General features: G+C 36.9%; 1 protein-coding gene across 1 annotated transcript in view; it reads right to left on the bottom strand.

Moving 5' to 3' along the window:
* Positions 1-16,542, bottom strand: part of SAMSN1 (SAM domain, SH3 domain and nuclear localization signals 1) — a 95,285-nt gene that overhangs the window by 65,224 nt on the left and 13,519 nt on the right. Inside the window, exons 2-5 of the mRNA XM_054182329.1 lie at positions 14,652-14,789; positions 8,295-8,335; positions 5,825-5,862; positions 4,301-4,387 (exon numbers count right to left, since the gene is read on the bottom strand). Coding sequence (XP_054038304.1) covers positions 4,301-4,387; positions 5,825-5,862; positions 8,295-8,335; positions 14,652-14,789 — 304 coding nt within the window. The remainder of the gene's footprint in view (positions 1-4,300; positions 4,388-5,824; positions 5,863-8,294; positions 8,336-14,651; positions 14,790-16,542) is intronic.

The raw sequence follows: 16,542 nt of genomic DNA, 5'->3' as shown, positions 1-16,542 counted from the left end.
TAGTCCTCAGAGTTTAGTAACCCAGAATCCCACCAAGTGCTTCCTCTTGCCCTGCTAATCTATAGCAGAAGAGTGTAGACCATTCATATAAAAAAAAAGCGGTCCTGGGCAAAAAGGATCTTTGTAATTTAGATCTGTTTAGTTTAGATTAGATTAGGAATAGCTTTCAAAGGATGAACATCCTCCCATTTCTTTCAAGAAATTAATGGAAACATTGGAAAACATTGGAAACATTGGAAAATTATTTACCTTCATTACAACAATAAGCAATAATACGTCAAACAACTCTTTGAAAAGTTTACTTTTAGTAAGTCTACTTTGAAAGATTTACTCTTAAGGCAAAACATCCACCATTATACTGTTCTAGAAAGGCCCTAGTGATCATTCCATCATGATTCCATCAACACAGATATCAGAAGCACTCAATTATTTTGCAGAAAAAAAAAAAAAAGCAACAGAAAAACTATCTGCTAACCACAGCCCAAAGTTCTATCCTATTTTTCCAAAGTTACTAGAAACCAGTAGGAATGTGTTGCTTTTTTTTTTTTTCATGAATCCTAATTTGGCCTCCTTATTGCTGCTGAGGAATAGCTTACAGCATCAGTAATTCTCCTGTTTGCGAAAGGACAGCTAACTTAACATACAGATTCACAAAGGCTAACTGTAGGCAGGTGAGACTGATTACTTTGTTTTGTCTACAATCAACAGAAAAAGCAAGATTAATTCAGTGGATAATTCCAAGTGAATGAGATTCTTCAGCTATCAAATGAAAAAAAGTGTTTGAACATGACCATGAAAATTTATGTTCAATTTACATAAGATCTCAGTCCTCAAAACGTCTATACCTATGTTGGAATTAAATGAGACCACAATGTGTGTAAAGCTAGCCTAAACACTCTAAACTCATGTGAGTGAAACAATTTTAGGGCTGCAAGTTACTGCATAAATTTCCATATATTATTTTTAAAGCAAATTCTGAATCAAGAGACTTTTGTTTTTCCGAAAAGAAAATCCTCTGCAGACAAAAATTGTAACACAGTAACAAACAATATTCCTTACAATTTTGCAACTTGGATGTTGTTTAAACTCAGAAATTACGATGTGGGCATTGTGCAAAAAAGAGCAGCATTCTTTTAATATACTTGTTCTGCCTTGAAACCATAGGTGAGCTGCATAGAAAACAGCATCAAACAGTTTCCTTTATTTGCCATGTGCGTCAACAGGAAGAGGAAAAATGAGTCACAGAAAATTTTATTGCATGAGTTTGCCTTTGGAGGCTTCTGTAAGAGCCTCTACGATTATAGGACAGTGTCTTTCTCCTACAGACTTGATGGTTACAATAAAAACAAAAGCTTTTCCAAAAAGTATGTTACATTCCAAAATCTAACGTGACTGAACAGACTTTAAGGTGTCTCAAGCACCTGCAAATCTCCTTGAAGTCACTGACGGCCAGGTGTCTGATGATCCAGTTGTTTATTAAATATAGAGCTAGCTGGTCTTCTAGAAGCAGCATAACTCAAGTCAAACAGTGCTTATGCAACGCCAGTTTAACGTAACTGGGTTGTTTCTGGTCCTTGGGCTAATTTGTTTTCATCCCCTGCAGGCATCTCCGCACACCATGCCCCTCTGCTCTGTAAGTGTACTCTAAAACTTAAGTCTCGTGTCCACAAGTCCCCTTACGGTTTCATCCAAAATAGTATTACTTGGTAGATGTTTGCAGCTGAATCACAGATAACCGTGGGGCAATATATAATAACTACTTCCAGTGACACTGTTTTAATGTAATTTTGGTCAAAACCAAATAAACAACAGCAAGTTATTAAAGCAAACCTTAGTGACCCTCCCCCACCCCCCAACCATGATCCCTTTTGCTAGCCATAATAACATCTATCCACAGTACTCTTACTTAAATCACTGAAGGATGGAATAGGGTATATGGGTAAAAAAAAAAAAAAAAATATAAGTAAGCTGCAATGTTCTTTTCTTCCTAGTGTGGCGATGGGCACCAGTCACTTTACTGTGGAGTACTACTATTACTATTAGGAGCAGTGAAGAATTATGTACGCTGACTCTGAGAGGTGTCTTTTCTTTTCTGTTTTTCTCTGTAATGATCTTTCACAGAAGCCTGATGACTGTGACTTGCATATTCTGCTTTTTCAACAGTGGTACATTTGGGCTGGAAAATCTGGTGCTGATGATTTGGATTTGGGCTTGGGAGCAAAAACAGGTATTCCCACTATTGTGTCTCTGGGATATATACGTTTTTACTGCCTTATCAGTCTGGAAAACTGATTTTTGTAGAGGTTACACACACAGAAGCACTAAGGACCAAAGCTCTGTATTTAAATAAACAACTGTATTGTCAGACACCTGGCCCTCACTGACTTCAAGGAGATTTGCAGGTGCTTGAGACATCTTAAAATCTGGTCAGTTATGTTAGATTTTTGGAATGTAACATACTTTTTGGAAAAGCTTTTAGTTTTATTGTAACCATCAAGTCTGTAGAAGAAAGTCACTGTCCTGTAATCATAGAAGTGTTTCCATTGACTTCAGTGAGATTTGGATCAGGTCTGTGAATACAGCTCTGAAGTAAGCAGAGAAGTCTATGCTGGCCACCACACATGGCTTGTTATATCTAACAGAAATTCATATTATGCAATAGACTTGGAGACCTTGAAGGATTATCTCTGTTAAGAGAAATGTTTGATCAATAGTGACAAATTATCTCGGTCAATAGCGATACACTGTAAATCTCCTTGCAATGGTTTTCACCACTGTGTGAAGGGGACTTCCCTTCAAATCATTTTACTGCAGTAAGGGAAAGGGAGATTTTTATTTAGCTGCCAGCTTTGTTTCCCGTTCCCTCTGGGCCCCTGCCCTTCAATTACAACACTTGTCAGCTTTTAAAATGTGCACTGCTTCTTTTGCATGCTTTGGATATTTAAAAGGGTAAAAAAAAGTCTTGAGTAGAAAAGACTCTGGAGCAAGGTCAAAAACTTCTGTTTTCTTATTCGGCCTTCTTCCACCTCCAAACTGACAACCTCTGGAGTAGTTAAAGGAATCATTCCAAAATGGTTTTGGTTAAAATTAAGACTTGTCTGGAGAGAAATGACTCATTATTCTTTCACCTATCATTACAACCTTCTCCCTTGCAAGCCAATGAGACTCACTGAAGGTCCCTTTTCCCCTCATGAGTTCATCACAAGAGCAGAGTTCCTCTAAATTTTCCTGACAGCTCTTCTTTCTGGTTCTTGTTCCAAGAAACCCAATTTGCCATACACGGCTAAACACAATAGGTATTGCAATTCAGATCTATTTACCAAGCATTTAAGAGTTTACTTCAAGCGGTGAAATTAATGAAATCCAGAGGTGCCCTGTACTGTGCTTTCTTTGGCATATCCAGGTAACAGTGGAATCTCCTAACAGTGGATGATATCTAGACCGTTTGTAAAGTAGATATTAAAAGTTAAGACAATGGCCATCTTCCCACTTTGATGGCCTAAGTAGTAAACAAAACACACATCCCCTTAAATCTCACATATCTTGGTTTCTGTTTCTGCTGAATCTTGTCTGGTTTGGTCTGATCAGGCAACTACAATGTATCTACCTTGACTTTGAAATGTACAAATACAAATACATTCCTGGAAGCAACATTAAGCAGATTTTCAAAGCATTTTGATAGTTAAAAGTCCAGCTTATGTTTAAATAGACAAAGTGACTGCTTACTTGTTATTTCTCGTAGTTATTTTAATGAATTTATACCGATCAACTCTTAAACAATGTCACTAGCAATTTGCCATATATTAGCTGTAAGCTTGCTTCAACAAAGTTGGTCAAAACAGTTTTAGAAAGAGAATTGGACAAAACGGTTGCCTACAAAATTTTGCCAACTCTCTGTTGCATGTGTCACGAGTTTTTTTCTGGGAAAAGTTACTGTTTCCCTGTTGGATACCTGGAGCAGTGTAAAGTATACAGGGAACATGAATTCCTACTGTAGGCTCATATTACAGTTAGCAAGCTCTATACAGTGAGACTATGGCAATTTACTGTAGTGGAAGTCTTCTTTGGTCTGTGAACTACAGAATTCATTGCTCACAGAGTGTATTCTTAGCTTCCCAGTTTTAAGGCAAGCTTTATTTTAACTACTTCCCCTCCCCCGCCTTAGGGACAAGAAAAATCTCAAAAGGACTTGACAAATTATTTAGCTAGATTATTGGTGAAAAATGAAAAATTTTCCTGGGTGCCCTTTAAAATACTTTGTGGAAAATGCAAAATCAGCTGAAATATATTTAGCAATTACCTTCAAGCTGACAGTGCCTTCTGATGTACGAATCATTCTGCGACTTCCTGGAACCCTGCCAAAGTGTGCCATTCACATTTTTCCTGTCTAAAGTAAAAGGACAGAGAGCAGTCACCTGAATTCATAGCAAACCTGTGAAATAACAGGAAAGTCTATAAAAATAGCATCAGAATGCAAATCAAACAAGCTTGCAGAACACTGTAGTGTCTGCTTGAACACAGAAATAAATTGATGATTTCACAATATATGAAATTTGATGGACGGATGGTATTTGTTGTGGGCAGACTTCAAGTTTTATCATCTTTTGCTGCTGTCTAAGATCTCATTTAACACTGTTAAAACACGATCAGAATTTTTGTTATCTTAGCCCTGCTTTTAGGACCTAGGAGCCCACAGAACATCTGTGCCTTTATTTTGCTTCCAGGAATTGTATAAATATTATTTAATTTTACAGTTAACAAGCTAGCGTGTTAGCAAGAAGTAGCATCAAAGATGCCCACATCTATATCACGCGTGCTCCAAGGCAAATACTGTCTCAGCTTGAATGGGAGAAACTAGGTTGGCTTTGAGTACAAGATGGCTATTCTTCTGTTCTCTCAGTGAACTTCAAAGCCCTCATGCTTCACAGCATGTTGATAACCATGAAGTTTTTGTGCTTTCTGGTTTTGTTTTTTTTTTGGTTGGTTGGTTGGTTGGGGTTTTTTTAATGTTAGGTTTCACTCTATGTCAGAAAATTTTCTTTATGAAAGCACATGTTGATTCTGTCAAATGATGGGAATTCATTACAGCCTGGATGCTGCAGACCAAGTGATACTGTCCTGCATGAAAGTCTTCCCAGTGTGGAGCTACAGAATGAAGTCTTAAAATAGGGGAACTTTCATCTATCTGAGAGGCCTTGTTATGAAATATTGCTGCATTGTTACAGGCAGATATAATAACCACTTTACTCAGTAAGGGCTAGATGCAACAACTAAACCCAAGCTCCAGAGAATAAATAATAGAATGTTAACAGGAAGCACTCACTGAAAAAAAACCCAGTAATTTTAACTTTTTAAGAAACTGATGATTATTTCCCACAAAGGATTTACAAAACATAACCCACTGAAACACAAGTTTGGATAATAATACACAGTGTCAGGACAGGTTTAAAAAAAAAAAAACCTGAATTTTTTCTTTGGTGAGCTTGTTTGTGAAAACTGAAGCAAAGAAGTTTGATATAGGAATGGGCAGTGACCTGAATTTGGTTAGATCAGAGATACTTGAATTTTTTATTGAAATGATTACAAGAAACACTGCTGAGTATTTCTCATGCCGTCCCATAAAACGTTCTTTAAATGTTTAACTAATTTTTTTCTGTATCTACCTACAAATGTATTTGTGAAGGTGTGGGGGGAATATATTGATAGCTTAACTGTATTTTTTCCTTTGCTTTGCATTTGCTGCAACAGCTGTAAAGCAAATCAGACCCTTAATTAAAGTTGGTTCTGTGAAAGCATATAGTAAATGATTTAAGCAGTTACTAACCAAATGCTTCATTTTCAGACATGGACTTCTGGATGGATCTAAAAGAATTAAAAGAATTTACCGTTAGCTGAAAGTCAGAATGAAAAACGAAAGCACATTTAATCAAATATGGAGATTTTCAACCTAATTCTTCAAAGCAGGGCACAGGGATTTAGCTGTACAATTCCCACTGGCTTTAATTGGAGTTACTTGGCTTTTCTCATTCACCCAATCATCTACTCCCACATGCCACACAAAGCTCCGAAGGCTTCTGAGTTTTTCTGTAAAAACATGTTATTCAAGATTCTTTTTGGAATGAAGAATTCATGACTGAATCAGGGAGCCGATCAGGAAGAAAATAAGAGATACTTTTCTTTAGATATTATCTGAAATGTCCTACAACTTTTAGAAATTTGTGTCTGAAGTTTGGTCACATAATAATGGATTGAACCAAAAAGCTACATATGAACATGCCATCCCCATGACCTTGAGTGACATTTTATTGCCCAAATAAACCTTGAGCTTTTTGAACACGTACACGAAGAAATAGTCCCAATTCATTCTTCCATCTGTGGTCAGTGGTTTATAAACGATGACTTAAAGAATATACTAACTTAATTGAAGAAAAAGAAATCTTTGAATTAACACAGATTTACGCTGTGAATTAATTTGTTTCACTTTATCCATAAAAAACCCAATGGATAGTAATTTATGAGCTAGAGGATGAAGCCAGAAGGTTATACTAGATGCAACCAGGGACTCTTTAATCTGTGCCGACGATCAGCAGAAGGGAAAGAGCTCAAAAATTGGGATCCTTCTCCCAGCTTCAGGCATGTAGGTGCTAAAGGGTTTCCTGAGCAAGCGGGTGCAACTGAACTATTGGTTTTTTAAGGTTTGTAAGCACTAGTTCCTCTTGAAACCACTTGGATTTTTTTTGCTTCCAGAGTTCCACAATTTAATTCTTCCTGCCTAAATAAGGCACACTTCTGTTTGCTTTGTTTCTGTTACTGTATTTCATTTGCTGCTTCCGTGTTGCCTGGTAGTAAGAAAAAGAGAATGGTAATTCCTCGTTCAATTTCTCCATATCTACAGAAAAGTCCAAGGTGAAAATTTGTGCATTATCAGTGGGGTTGTCATGTAGTGATGGCTGGACACTCAAAACGAAACAATTTTCATTGCAAAATCTTTTCATGTTGAGTGAAATTATTTTCATCCAGCTTACTCATTTTTTATATTTAGTCAAATGATCTAGACAACCCTTCTAAATTCTGATAATTCATTTAGAATAGGATTAGTTTTAGAACAGAATAGTTTTATTTGCATTGTAAGTTTTGACACTGTAGCTATAGACTGCTATTTGTATTCTAAGCAAGAGACCCTTAGGCAGCCAGGTGATTGCATCATATTTGGTAGCACTTGGTAGGATAAATCTCAGGTAAGACCTACCTTTGGCTTCCTTAAAAGTGTTAAAGAACAATGAGAAAACCATGAATAATAAAGTTATGTCCATACTTTAGTTAATGCAATTTTGGGAGCATTTTCACAGGGCCCTGGATGGTCACAGATAACTGAGATCTCACAGCTCTGAGTGTATACATCTCTGTGTTTTCAGTTGATAAGTTACTAGCGTTTTTATCAGATGACCGAAATAGATTAAAACTGTTATTTAAGACAAAAGAGCTCTTAATTTTCTTTGAATTCTTTATCTATTTTGACATTTCTCAGCAACAGACATAGATAACATTGATCTTCTGATTTTAGTGGAACCCCACCTAAAAATGAAAAAAAAATAAAATAAATAAAAGCGTCCAGGGATTTTCATGTCTGTCACAGCCAGACAGATTAGGATCTGTCTTTATCATTCCATTAGGCAGGATTTCAGATTTCATCTGAAGGGGACTACTTCAGTAATGCAATAGCCTTCAACCTGAAGCCAAAAAAGAAATTTTATAATAAATTCCTCTACTTACTAATATATATTAATCATAATCATTAGCCCACTTTAGCATTGTGTCTTAATGAGTGGATACAAAGCATGCTGCTGTCACAAATATACTTGATAAAATACAGTCTGACCTGCTTTATCTGAATCATTTTGCAAACTGATTTTTTTACTTGGATTAAAAACACAAACAAAAAACTCTTCAGGAGATTATCAGGTCAATGGTACAAACATGCTACAAAATAGGTTACCACTTCAATCTTTCAGAAAAGCAGACATATGGTTAAACAAAGCTCAGATTAACTGCGTTTGATTTTAGCTGTCCTGGTTCTGATATTTTGGAAGAAATCTTTATGTATATGAAAAAATCATGGCAAAAGAGCTTTAGTAATGCATTACAAGCTTGTTACTTGCTTTCCAGCTGCAACATTAATACATGTACACTATGAGAATTAAATCAACATTGACAAACATTAATAAAACAACAAGGAGGAAAGGTACAGACAAACATAGTGACACTGTGTAGACCTCAAACAGGTCTCAACTTACTTTCTTTTTTTGGTCACTGTGTTCTCAAAGTCAGGAAATTCCTTTTAAAAAGATAGAGAAAAAAAGTCTATGAAAATCAAAAAAATGTTTAATCCAAACATAACATTTTCCTCACTGGAAAGACAATGAATGATGTACTTTGGATACATGTTTTTGATGTCCACTAAAATTTCCAGTCTTTTTCCAACAGCTGAAGCTGTGGAGGACACAGTGCAGCAGAGAATATATGTAGTTATGTGTCCTGATTTTAGGAGGCTTCAATATCCATGGTTCCCAAGAAGCTGACGACTGTAATACCCCTGAAAAACCAGAACAAGACTATTACCCCAAAGATGAATATCACATTTCTTCTATAGTATGATTCTTTCAAATTTTATGAGGATAAAATACACACACGTTACAATGAGGTGGGGCTTTCTGGGGGATGCAGAAGAATGCAAACTCTGTGACCCCATTACCCACAGAGGAATGTGGAAGAGAGCAGGAAACTCTGCAAGTAAAATTGAAAATTGTACAAGTTGGCCTGGCAAGGCTCTGAGGGGCACCGAATCAGACTAAAGCACTGTCCTGGAGGCAAGATCATACAGCCCCCAGGGCCCAGATGACATGTACCCTGACAAGATGTGGGAAGGAAGAGAAGAGTTATGTGGGTGTTGAAAGAGTGAAGAAAAGGGTGCCTCACTCTGCAAGTGATGCCAAAACATCTCACTGCATTTTTGCTGTCACAGTTACCCTGGGACTTGAAGTTAATTTTATCTTTAAGAAAACCTGAGGATGTCAAGCTAGGACAGAACAGATCTCTGATCCCTATACTATTTTGATATCTCCTGAGACAGAATATCAAAGCACTGTATCACTTTCATATCTATTTCTTCCAGCCTGGAAAGCAGAAATGAAACTGGGATAAAAATGTCCATGATGAATGCCACTTCAATCTGCTGTGCAACAAGAGACATTAAAAAAATATATAACCATTCATTATTTTACAAATATGAAAACTTCAGTGTATGGACCTATTTCTCATATTCTTATGTTTAATTTATTTCCTTCGTGTAGCACTGTCTACATCTGCATGTCTCTGACCACAGTAATTTAAAAATGTCATCCAGGTTGCATGATGAAAAGCCAAAACATGTACTACATAAAACGATGTAAGTGCATAATTGAGCATTTTATATTTTTCCCCTCCTCTCAGTGAAACCCATTATAGATTTTTTTTAAGCTGCTTCGGGAAAGCACATTAAGAAAAGGCTTGTTTACTGCACTGAGGTTATTTTAGCTGAGTGTAGGAGGTCCTGTTAGCGCCTGGACATTTGTGAATGCTAATAATTGTATCCAGTTTCCACAGAATTTTTTTTTGCATGTATAGATCTGTTCACAGATGCTGTGCACAGATCAAAAGAGTAAACAGAATTTATCATCGACTTTGAAATACTGCAAGCAATGTAAGATAAATTTCTTGCTGAGAAAAAATTTAGCATTTTAATCCTGGGACAAATCTTTTCAGTAGCTCTGAAGAAATGACTAGAGGAGGTGCACAGGCACACAGAGAAGTTGAAAAATGATCGTTTTGATTTGATGTGATTTTAAGGCCCTTCTAAAAGGGTAGTGTCAACACCTCATTAAAAAATTCAAATACTTGATTTCAAAGAGGTTTGTTAAAGGAAGCATTACGCATAGAGGTCAGAGACCAGAGGATATTGTAAGTCAGAATCCGTATATGCTACAGGGAAAAAGATGGACACAGGGCCCTCAGTGTGGCCATATACCCGGAAAGACTATTAATTCACATCTTCACATGCCAAACACCTGGTGTGGAACATGAACCATAGAATTGTAGCTTGAATCTTTTGCTCCATGATTTGAAACCAACGCTTCAGCATCGATTTCTTAAAATCCAGCAAAACATACATGTATGGCATTACATCATACATGGAGATGATACTGATGTGAGTTCACTGGATATCACGGGACGCGGTACCACAATGAAATATGACAGTGGGTTTAAAATGCCATTTAAAAATGGCACCTTTTATTTGACACCCCTCTTCCTGCTATGTCTGAATCAGATGGCTAAATTGGGGTACAAGAATAAATTACTCGTTTGTATTTTTTTTTTAAGTATCTTTTCAGTATTTGACTGCACTTAAAATCCTACGTAACTTTAATCTGAAACTAGGAGTGAAGAAGTTCTAAAAACGTGTTTTATCTTAGAATGTAAATTAAGTTTAATATACACTCTACCTTCCAGATTCTCTGAAGAGCACAATTACCTTGTTTATGGGAACAAATCTTTCCTTCCTTATCCCAAATATGAACGACCTGTTTCCTAAAAACAAACCGCACACGTGGAAATTCAACATTATGAAATTCTTAATAAAGTACTTTCCTCCCTGCTTTTATCGAATAACTCTAAATTAAAGAATTGAATGAGTCCCTTTGGTGTTTACAAGCTGGCTGAGAAAGCTAGAGCTCCTGCACCTGTTAAGACTGGCAAAGAGGGAAATGATCGTTTCAGACAACGAGCTCTCTACTTTCCCTCACAGGAATCAAATGCCAGTTATAACACTGCAGATTAAAGCAGGTATCATGACTGATTGTAATTTTCCTGGCAATGACTTAGAAAGACTGATAAATTATTTGTCACTTTTCTGATATACAGGGTAGTTGATCATATCACGGTCAGCAGTTGAAAAATATGTGGATCTCATGACATTTTGTGATTGCAATCTGACAGGAAATATATGAAAATAGTTGTAATACTGAAGACTTTTTCTTGAGAAGCTTAAGACAGCTCATGAGGTAGAAGACTGTAACACCAAGCTACAAAAGGTAGAAATTCAGTTTCCCAGTTAATAGCATAGTTAAGGCCAAGAGCACCCATATAATTCAAACTGTTTCTGAGGAAGATCCGATTCAACTTTGCTATGTATAAGGTTCAAAATCAACTCCAAAAATCTACATTTGCTCTTTCTGTCTGAGAATATTACTGAAGCTGAGCAATAGCCAAAATAGCCAAAAAGTTAACAGGCCAATTCCTTGAGTGGATTAAAATCAAAAGGTGAGTGTGTATAACAGGCACATGACAGCACCATAGAAACCCAGAGTGGGAACATCCCAGGCAAAACATTTTGTATACTAAACAGGTCTTCTAAGTTACGTGAAGGAGAAGAACAGTGTACATGGAAGAAAGATTATTCTTCATCCAGGAAGTGTTGTTTGGGCAGATATTTGTCCAGGAGCAAAAATAATCATGGTTCAAAAAGGTGCTCAAAGAGTATGTTCACTGAATTATGCTCTACACAGCTTCAGCGACCACAGTACCCTGTATTTCCCACTTCTCCAGAAGAGTGTCACAGCCCAACTATGATTAGGACAAATCACAACAGACAAGATAACTGCAAGAAAATAACTACCTTGCTGCGGTATAAGGACAAATTTCCTCTAGCACTAGCCTCCAATTAAGTTGAGGGGAGCAGAGCTTGAACGCCTGCCCTGTTGATTTCTGAAGTTGTATAGAAAAAAGGAAGGGGCAAAGCCTCCTAAAAAGTAAATGTGCTGTGCCGAGCTGCTCCGACTTGAGGAGATTTAACAGCTCTGCGGAATCTGCATGGCCATGGTTCAACCAACCATTTAAACGTACAGTCAAGCCCATACCTACTTAGCAGTGCACTTAAGTATGTGCATTACTGAATAATGATAGATGGCTGAATCAGGGCCTGAGGGAGCCAATAATGTCCTGAATCTATCATGCTGTGGGGGCCTCCCTGCAGCCTGGAACCAAGTGACGGAATTAAAAATGGGAGAGAAGTACAAATGGGCTCAGTTAATAAGCTTAACGGCTTCATCCAAGGTGTAGGTCTAATAACTCACATGCTAGAAATAGCAGATAAGACTACACATAGTCCTTTGGCCTTAGCGGCATTTTTCCATAGGTCTTACTGCTGACACGTCATCACTAATCTTGTTTTCCATTTCTAGAGAGTATTTTATAAATAATCGCGTTGATTCTACAGCCAGCACAGTGACACAGCATCCAGCCGTTATTTTTAGTTAAGTGCTGAGCTGAATATTATCTCAAAACAGAACAAAATAAAACCCACAGCCAGTCTTAGGAAGCTTCTTGTTAATATCTAGTGAGCCAAGAGTTTGCTTACCCATTTACCATTACTTTTATTGACAATGAAATTTAAATCAGTGATGAATAAATGTGCCATCACTAAAATATCCTCTTTAGGAAGACAGAAATGTACGATAACAGTTAGCAGAAACCAAAGTGCTAGATTTTTCTCTTCATTGTTGTACATGTATCTTCATGGACTACCAAGTGCCATGCACTAAGCAGTGAGAAAAGCATTTTGCTACAATGGGTTCAAATTAACTTCCAAGGGTTTCTAATCTTACACTAGTAGCAAACCTGCTCCTCTAGGCTGTCTCAATGAAAATAAAGTTCTGTATTGAATAGGTTGATTACTTTTGTTCCGCTGAAAAATTTATGAAACCTAACTCTATACTAATATGATGAAGATTCTGAAGTAATGCTGTCAAATCAGAAAACAGAACAAAACAAGAAAAAGCAAGAAACAAAAAGCCTGATGTAAACTATCACTGCACTTTTAATTCTTAGTCTTACACATTGAAAACCTGGTGCAGAGCACAGTGCTAGGGATGTGTCTCTACCATACCTTGAGAAGATAAAGGATAATTTTTGGTAGCTATCTATTGCAAAGTATATTAGGAGGTCATATGCGGCATGCTGGGCACAAACCAGAAAACAAACCTGCTTTCATTTTTTTGTTTTACTTTGTCTAAATTCTGTTCCTAGTAGATAAATGTCTATTGGACAAAGAAATACTAGTGTAGTTGTCATTAACTATTAAGTTGGTTTGTAGTCACAGCAAAGGGGAAAATGACTGGAGAGATGAAGGAGCTGAACTATAATGTCCACCTTTGTCAGTAGAATGGCATGTTTCAACATAGTTGTGTAACACAGCCCTAGTCAAATAGCTAGAGCTTCACACAACTGAAATACTGCAAGCATGCTAGCATCAGGTTACAGCCATATTTCACAACCATGATTAAACACGCTTAGCTGGAACAGAGTAGAGCTGGCTCCTTTTTATAGTAACAAGGTCACAACCTGATAAGGGGGAGAAACCTGTCCCACAGGAGAGCATCTCCCACCTACTACAGTAAAATTATAATGCAGGCACATTTCAGAGCCCACACTCATAGATCTGCACTGATGCTATGAGGAATCATCTTGAGATCTCTGCACTGCTATGCTCTCAAAACCAGGACCATTATGTAAAGCACCAAGGTGATTATCTGGAAGAGAGAGACATGGGCGGAGTAGAGATGGTTGCAGCAGAAGGGTCTGAGAAGAACAAGCTATTTCCGTTCCTCTAGGAATTCAATAGATGCTTGCCACAATTCCCAGCCTTTCTGCTATCCCACTCTATCCAGCACTCTCTTCACGCAAGTCCTGTGTGCAAATCCGCTTTGTGATATTGCAACACCATAGGCCCAGCAGTCTCATAGGTACATGATACCTAACCCAGAGTGCGTATGGGTAAAGCCTGGCATAATTTCTGAAGGGAGGACAATCTGTCATCTTTGAATAATAAACATCCCGTTTTCTCTTTATTCCTTCACCAGACTGCATCATATGTTGCTATAGATAGAGATAGTAATTATAAATGAAGGAGCATTGTAAAGAAGAGAACAGAGATTAAGAAATGAAAAAAGATTATGAAATTTAGTATATTACGTTAAAGTATTTGTCAAAGCCCCAATGATATATTATACCAATAACATACCAATAATAAAGGATTAAGTAGAGTAACATTATGTAGGAAGAAAAAAAAAATCAGAAGACAAGCCTCTTCACATGTTTACCCAATGAAATCTTGTAAAATGTAAAGGTTATTCCAGATGCTGTCAGTAGTTACAAAATTAATACAATCCACACTTTAGAAATGCCTTTTTTTGTTAATAAAAAGGACAACAAAAGACACCAATAGTATATCCTGTAGAGACAAACTCTACTAATATGTGTACGCAGCATTTTCATATGCTATTACTTACAAAGAGAAATTCCCTCGTACAGTGAAGCTGCACTAATCTCACTTTGCTGCTAGCTGTATAGAAACTCATGACCTGTTTTTCAAGTGTGCTTGTTAAGACTGGACAGAAATCAGGTCATTGGCTACAGGGATGAGATTTGAACAGTGGCTACAAAGAGCCTAAGTAGCTCCAACTGGCAGTTAAGCCAGCTGAACACGTGTGCCTGCATAAAAAAAACCAATAGTTTTTTTTCAAAATAAATTGCATACTTTGCAAATAGATTTTACTTACCAAAGACATAGACCTATCAGGTGGTCCACAGTTTACATGCACGGTCACTGGACTGCCAGCCCGGCTTTCAGTAGTAGTTGTATCCTTGGGTTCTTGATGTTCTGGGACAGGTTCATACAAGCTGTCCATTGAGCCCTCCTAAAATATATTTAAACAGATTTTCAAAGATGAACACTTGTAAAAAAATTAAAATAATAGTAATTAAAAAAGCAAACAGTTTCTGTGGTTTACAAAATAGAAAGAGTGATTTTCCTTCCCTGTCTTTTGAAATCCTGTACTTAATTCTTTCCTAATGCTGGAGTTCACAGCATCATGGCTTAAATTACACAGATAGGCAGGGGTAAAGCTGAAGGTGCAGTAAAAATGAATATTAACTGCTCAGAATGGGTAAAATCAGGTGTATATCTCCATCTGAATACTACATGAAAATTCCTGTGAAAATGATGAAAACTATCAACCATGCCAATTTCTATATACACTATAAAAAACTTCTACAATTAGCACTTCTTCTTCATGGGAAAAAGTTGATTTGATGCAGAAGGTAACCCTATTCCTCAAAAATAAATGGCAAAAATGCTGCCAGCTCCCAGAATTTCAGAGTCATGATTTAGGCTCCCAAGATAATGAGAATGGCCATAATTAAAAATAAATTCCATTTGCATTCAAATTTTTGAATTCTAAGTTATAGTGCACATGTAAATGTTCTTTTTTTCCAACGAGCAAGAATATAAGCATTTTAACAGAAACTAAAATTTTCACATTTATCCCACAGCTCCAAGAGACAGGACTACATCTACACCCCACCATTCCATAATTCAAGAGTTAAAAGAAAGCAGATGGCAAAACTAAAGACACTCTAACTAATAATCCTAGATTTTAGATGTTGCCACTTTGATCTGCAATGAATATTTTCCCAATGAATTTTGATTACTGATTTTAACTGCATTAATTAAGGAATAAATCAAATTTACAGCAGTGAGACTTACAGCAGAGCAACACCATTGAAATTAACATGGTATATTATTATTTAAAAGCGTTTGTTTCTCTAATACAGAAGATAAACACAGATGTATATTTGCAGTTATATTGTTAATATGTGAAGTTTTACAGGCAATATTATTGACTGGTGAAACAGCAGTTCAAAGATGTGACTCGTTTTTGTAACCACAATGTTTATCTATGGATCTTTATTTGCTTCAGTCTACTAGATTCTTGATAAGCCAAGAGAAATGTTGTGGGAGAAATATTGCAAGTTGAACCTCTTGAAAATACTCGAGTTATATACTGGAATTTATTCTAGGAACTAATGAGTTAATGCTTCCTGAGAAAGTGGCACATGGCTTATGAAGGACATTACACAGGGCTTGTGCTCCTAACAGCCATCTGAGCCTGGGTTTTCACAGCAACTGCATTTATTCATAAGAATATTATTTTTTCTTACTGTAACTATGTTGCCATGTAGCAATGATGTTTCAGACTCCAGATCTGAAGTTGTGGATCAAACATTTCTAGACAAAAATGGTGAGTTTAAAACCTCGTTACAGACTTCTGGGGTTCTATAATGTAAAATGTAACCATATACTTCTCCCTCAATAAGGAATACTTTGGCGAAAAGAGTATTTAATTAAGAAATGGAAGCATAAAAGAGAGCTTGTGTGAAAGAGAGAGCATGAGAGAGAGAAAAACATGGGGAAAAGAGTGGGAGAAGTAGAGAGATGGAGAGAGGAGAAGAAGAGGGTAAGAAAAGAGAAAAAGAAGGCAGAAAGAGAGAAAGAAAAATAAGTAAAGGAGAGAAGGGAGGAAAAGAGCAAGAATAAGAGAAGGAAATGAGATAGGGAGACAGAAGAATCACAGAATCACAGAATCTTAGCGGTTGGAAGGGACCTCTGAG

The sequence above is a fragment of the Rissa tridactyla genome, chromosome 1 (assembly GCF_028500815.1).
Source record: "Rissa tridactyla isolate bRisTri1 chromosome 1, bRisTri1.patW.cur.20221130, whole genome shotgun sequence".
Classification (NCBI taxonomy): domain Eukaryota; kingdom Metazoa; phylum Chordata; class Aves; order Charadriiformes; family Laridae; genus Rissa; species Rissa tridactyla.
Note: the sequence above shows the minus strand (reverse complement) of the source record. Positions and strands in the feature narration are given on the sequence as shown.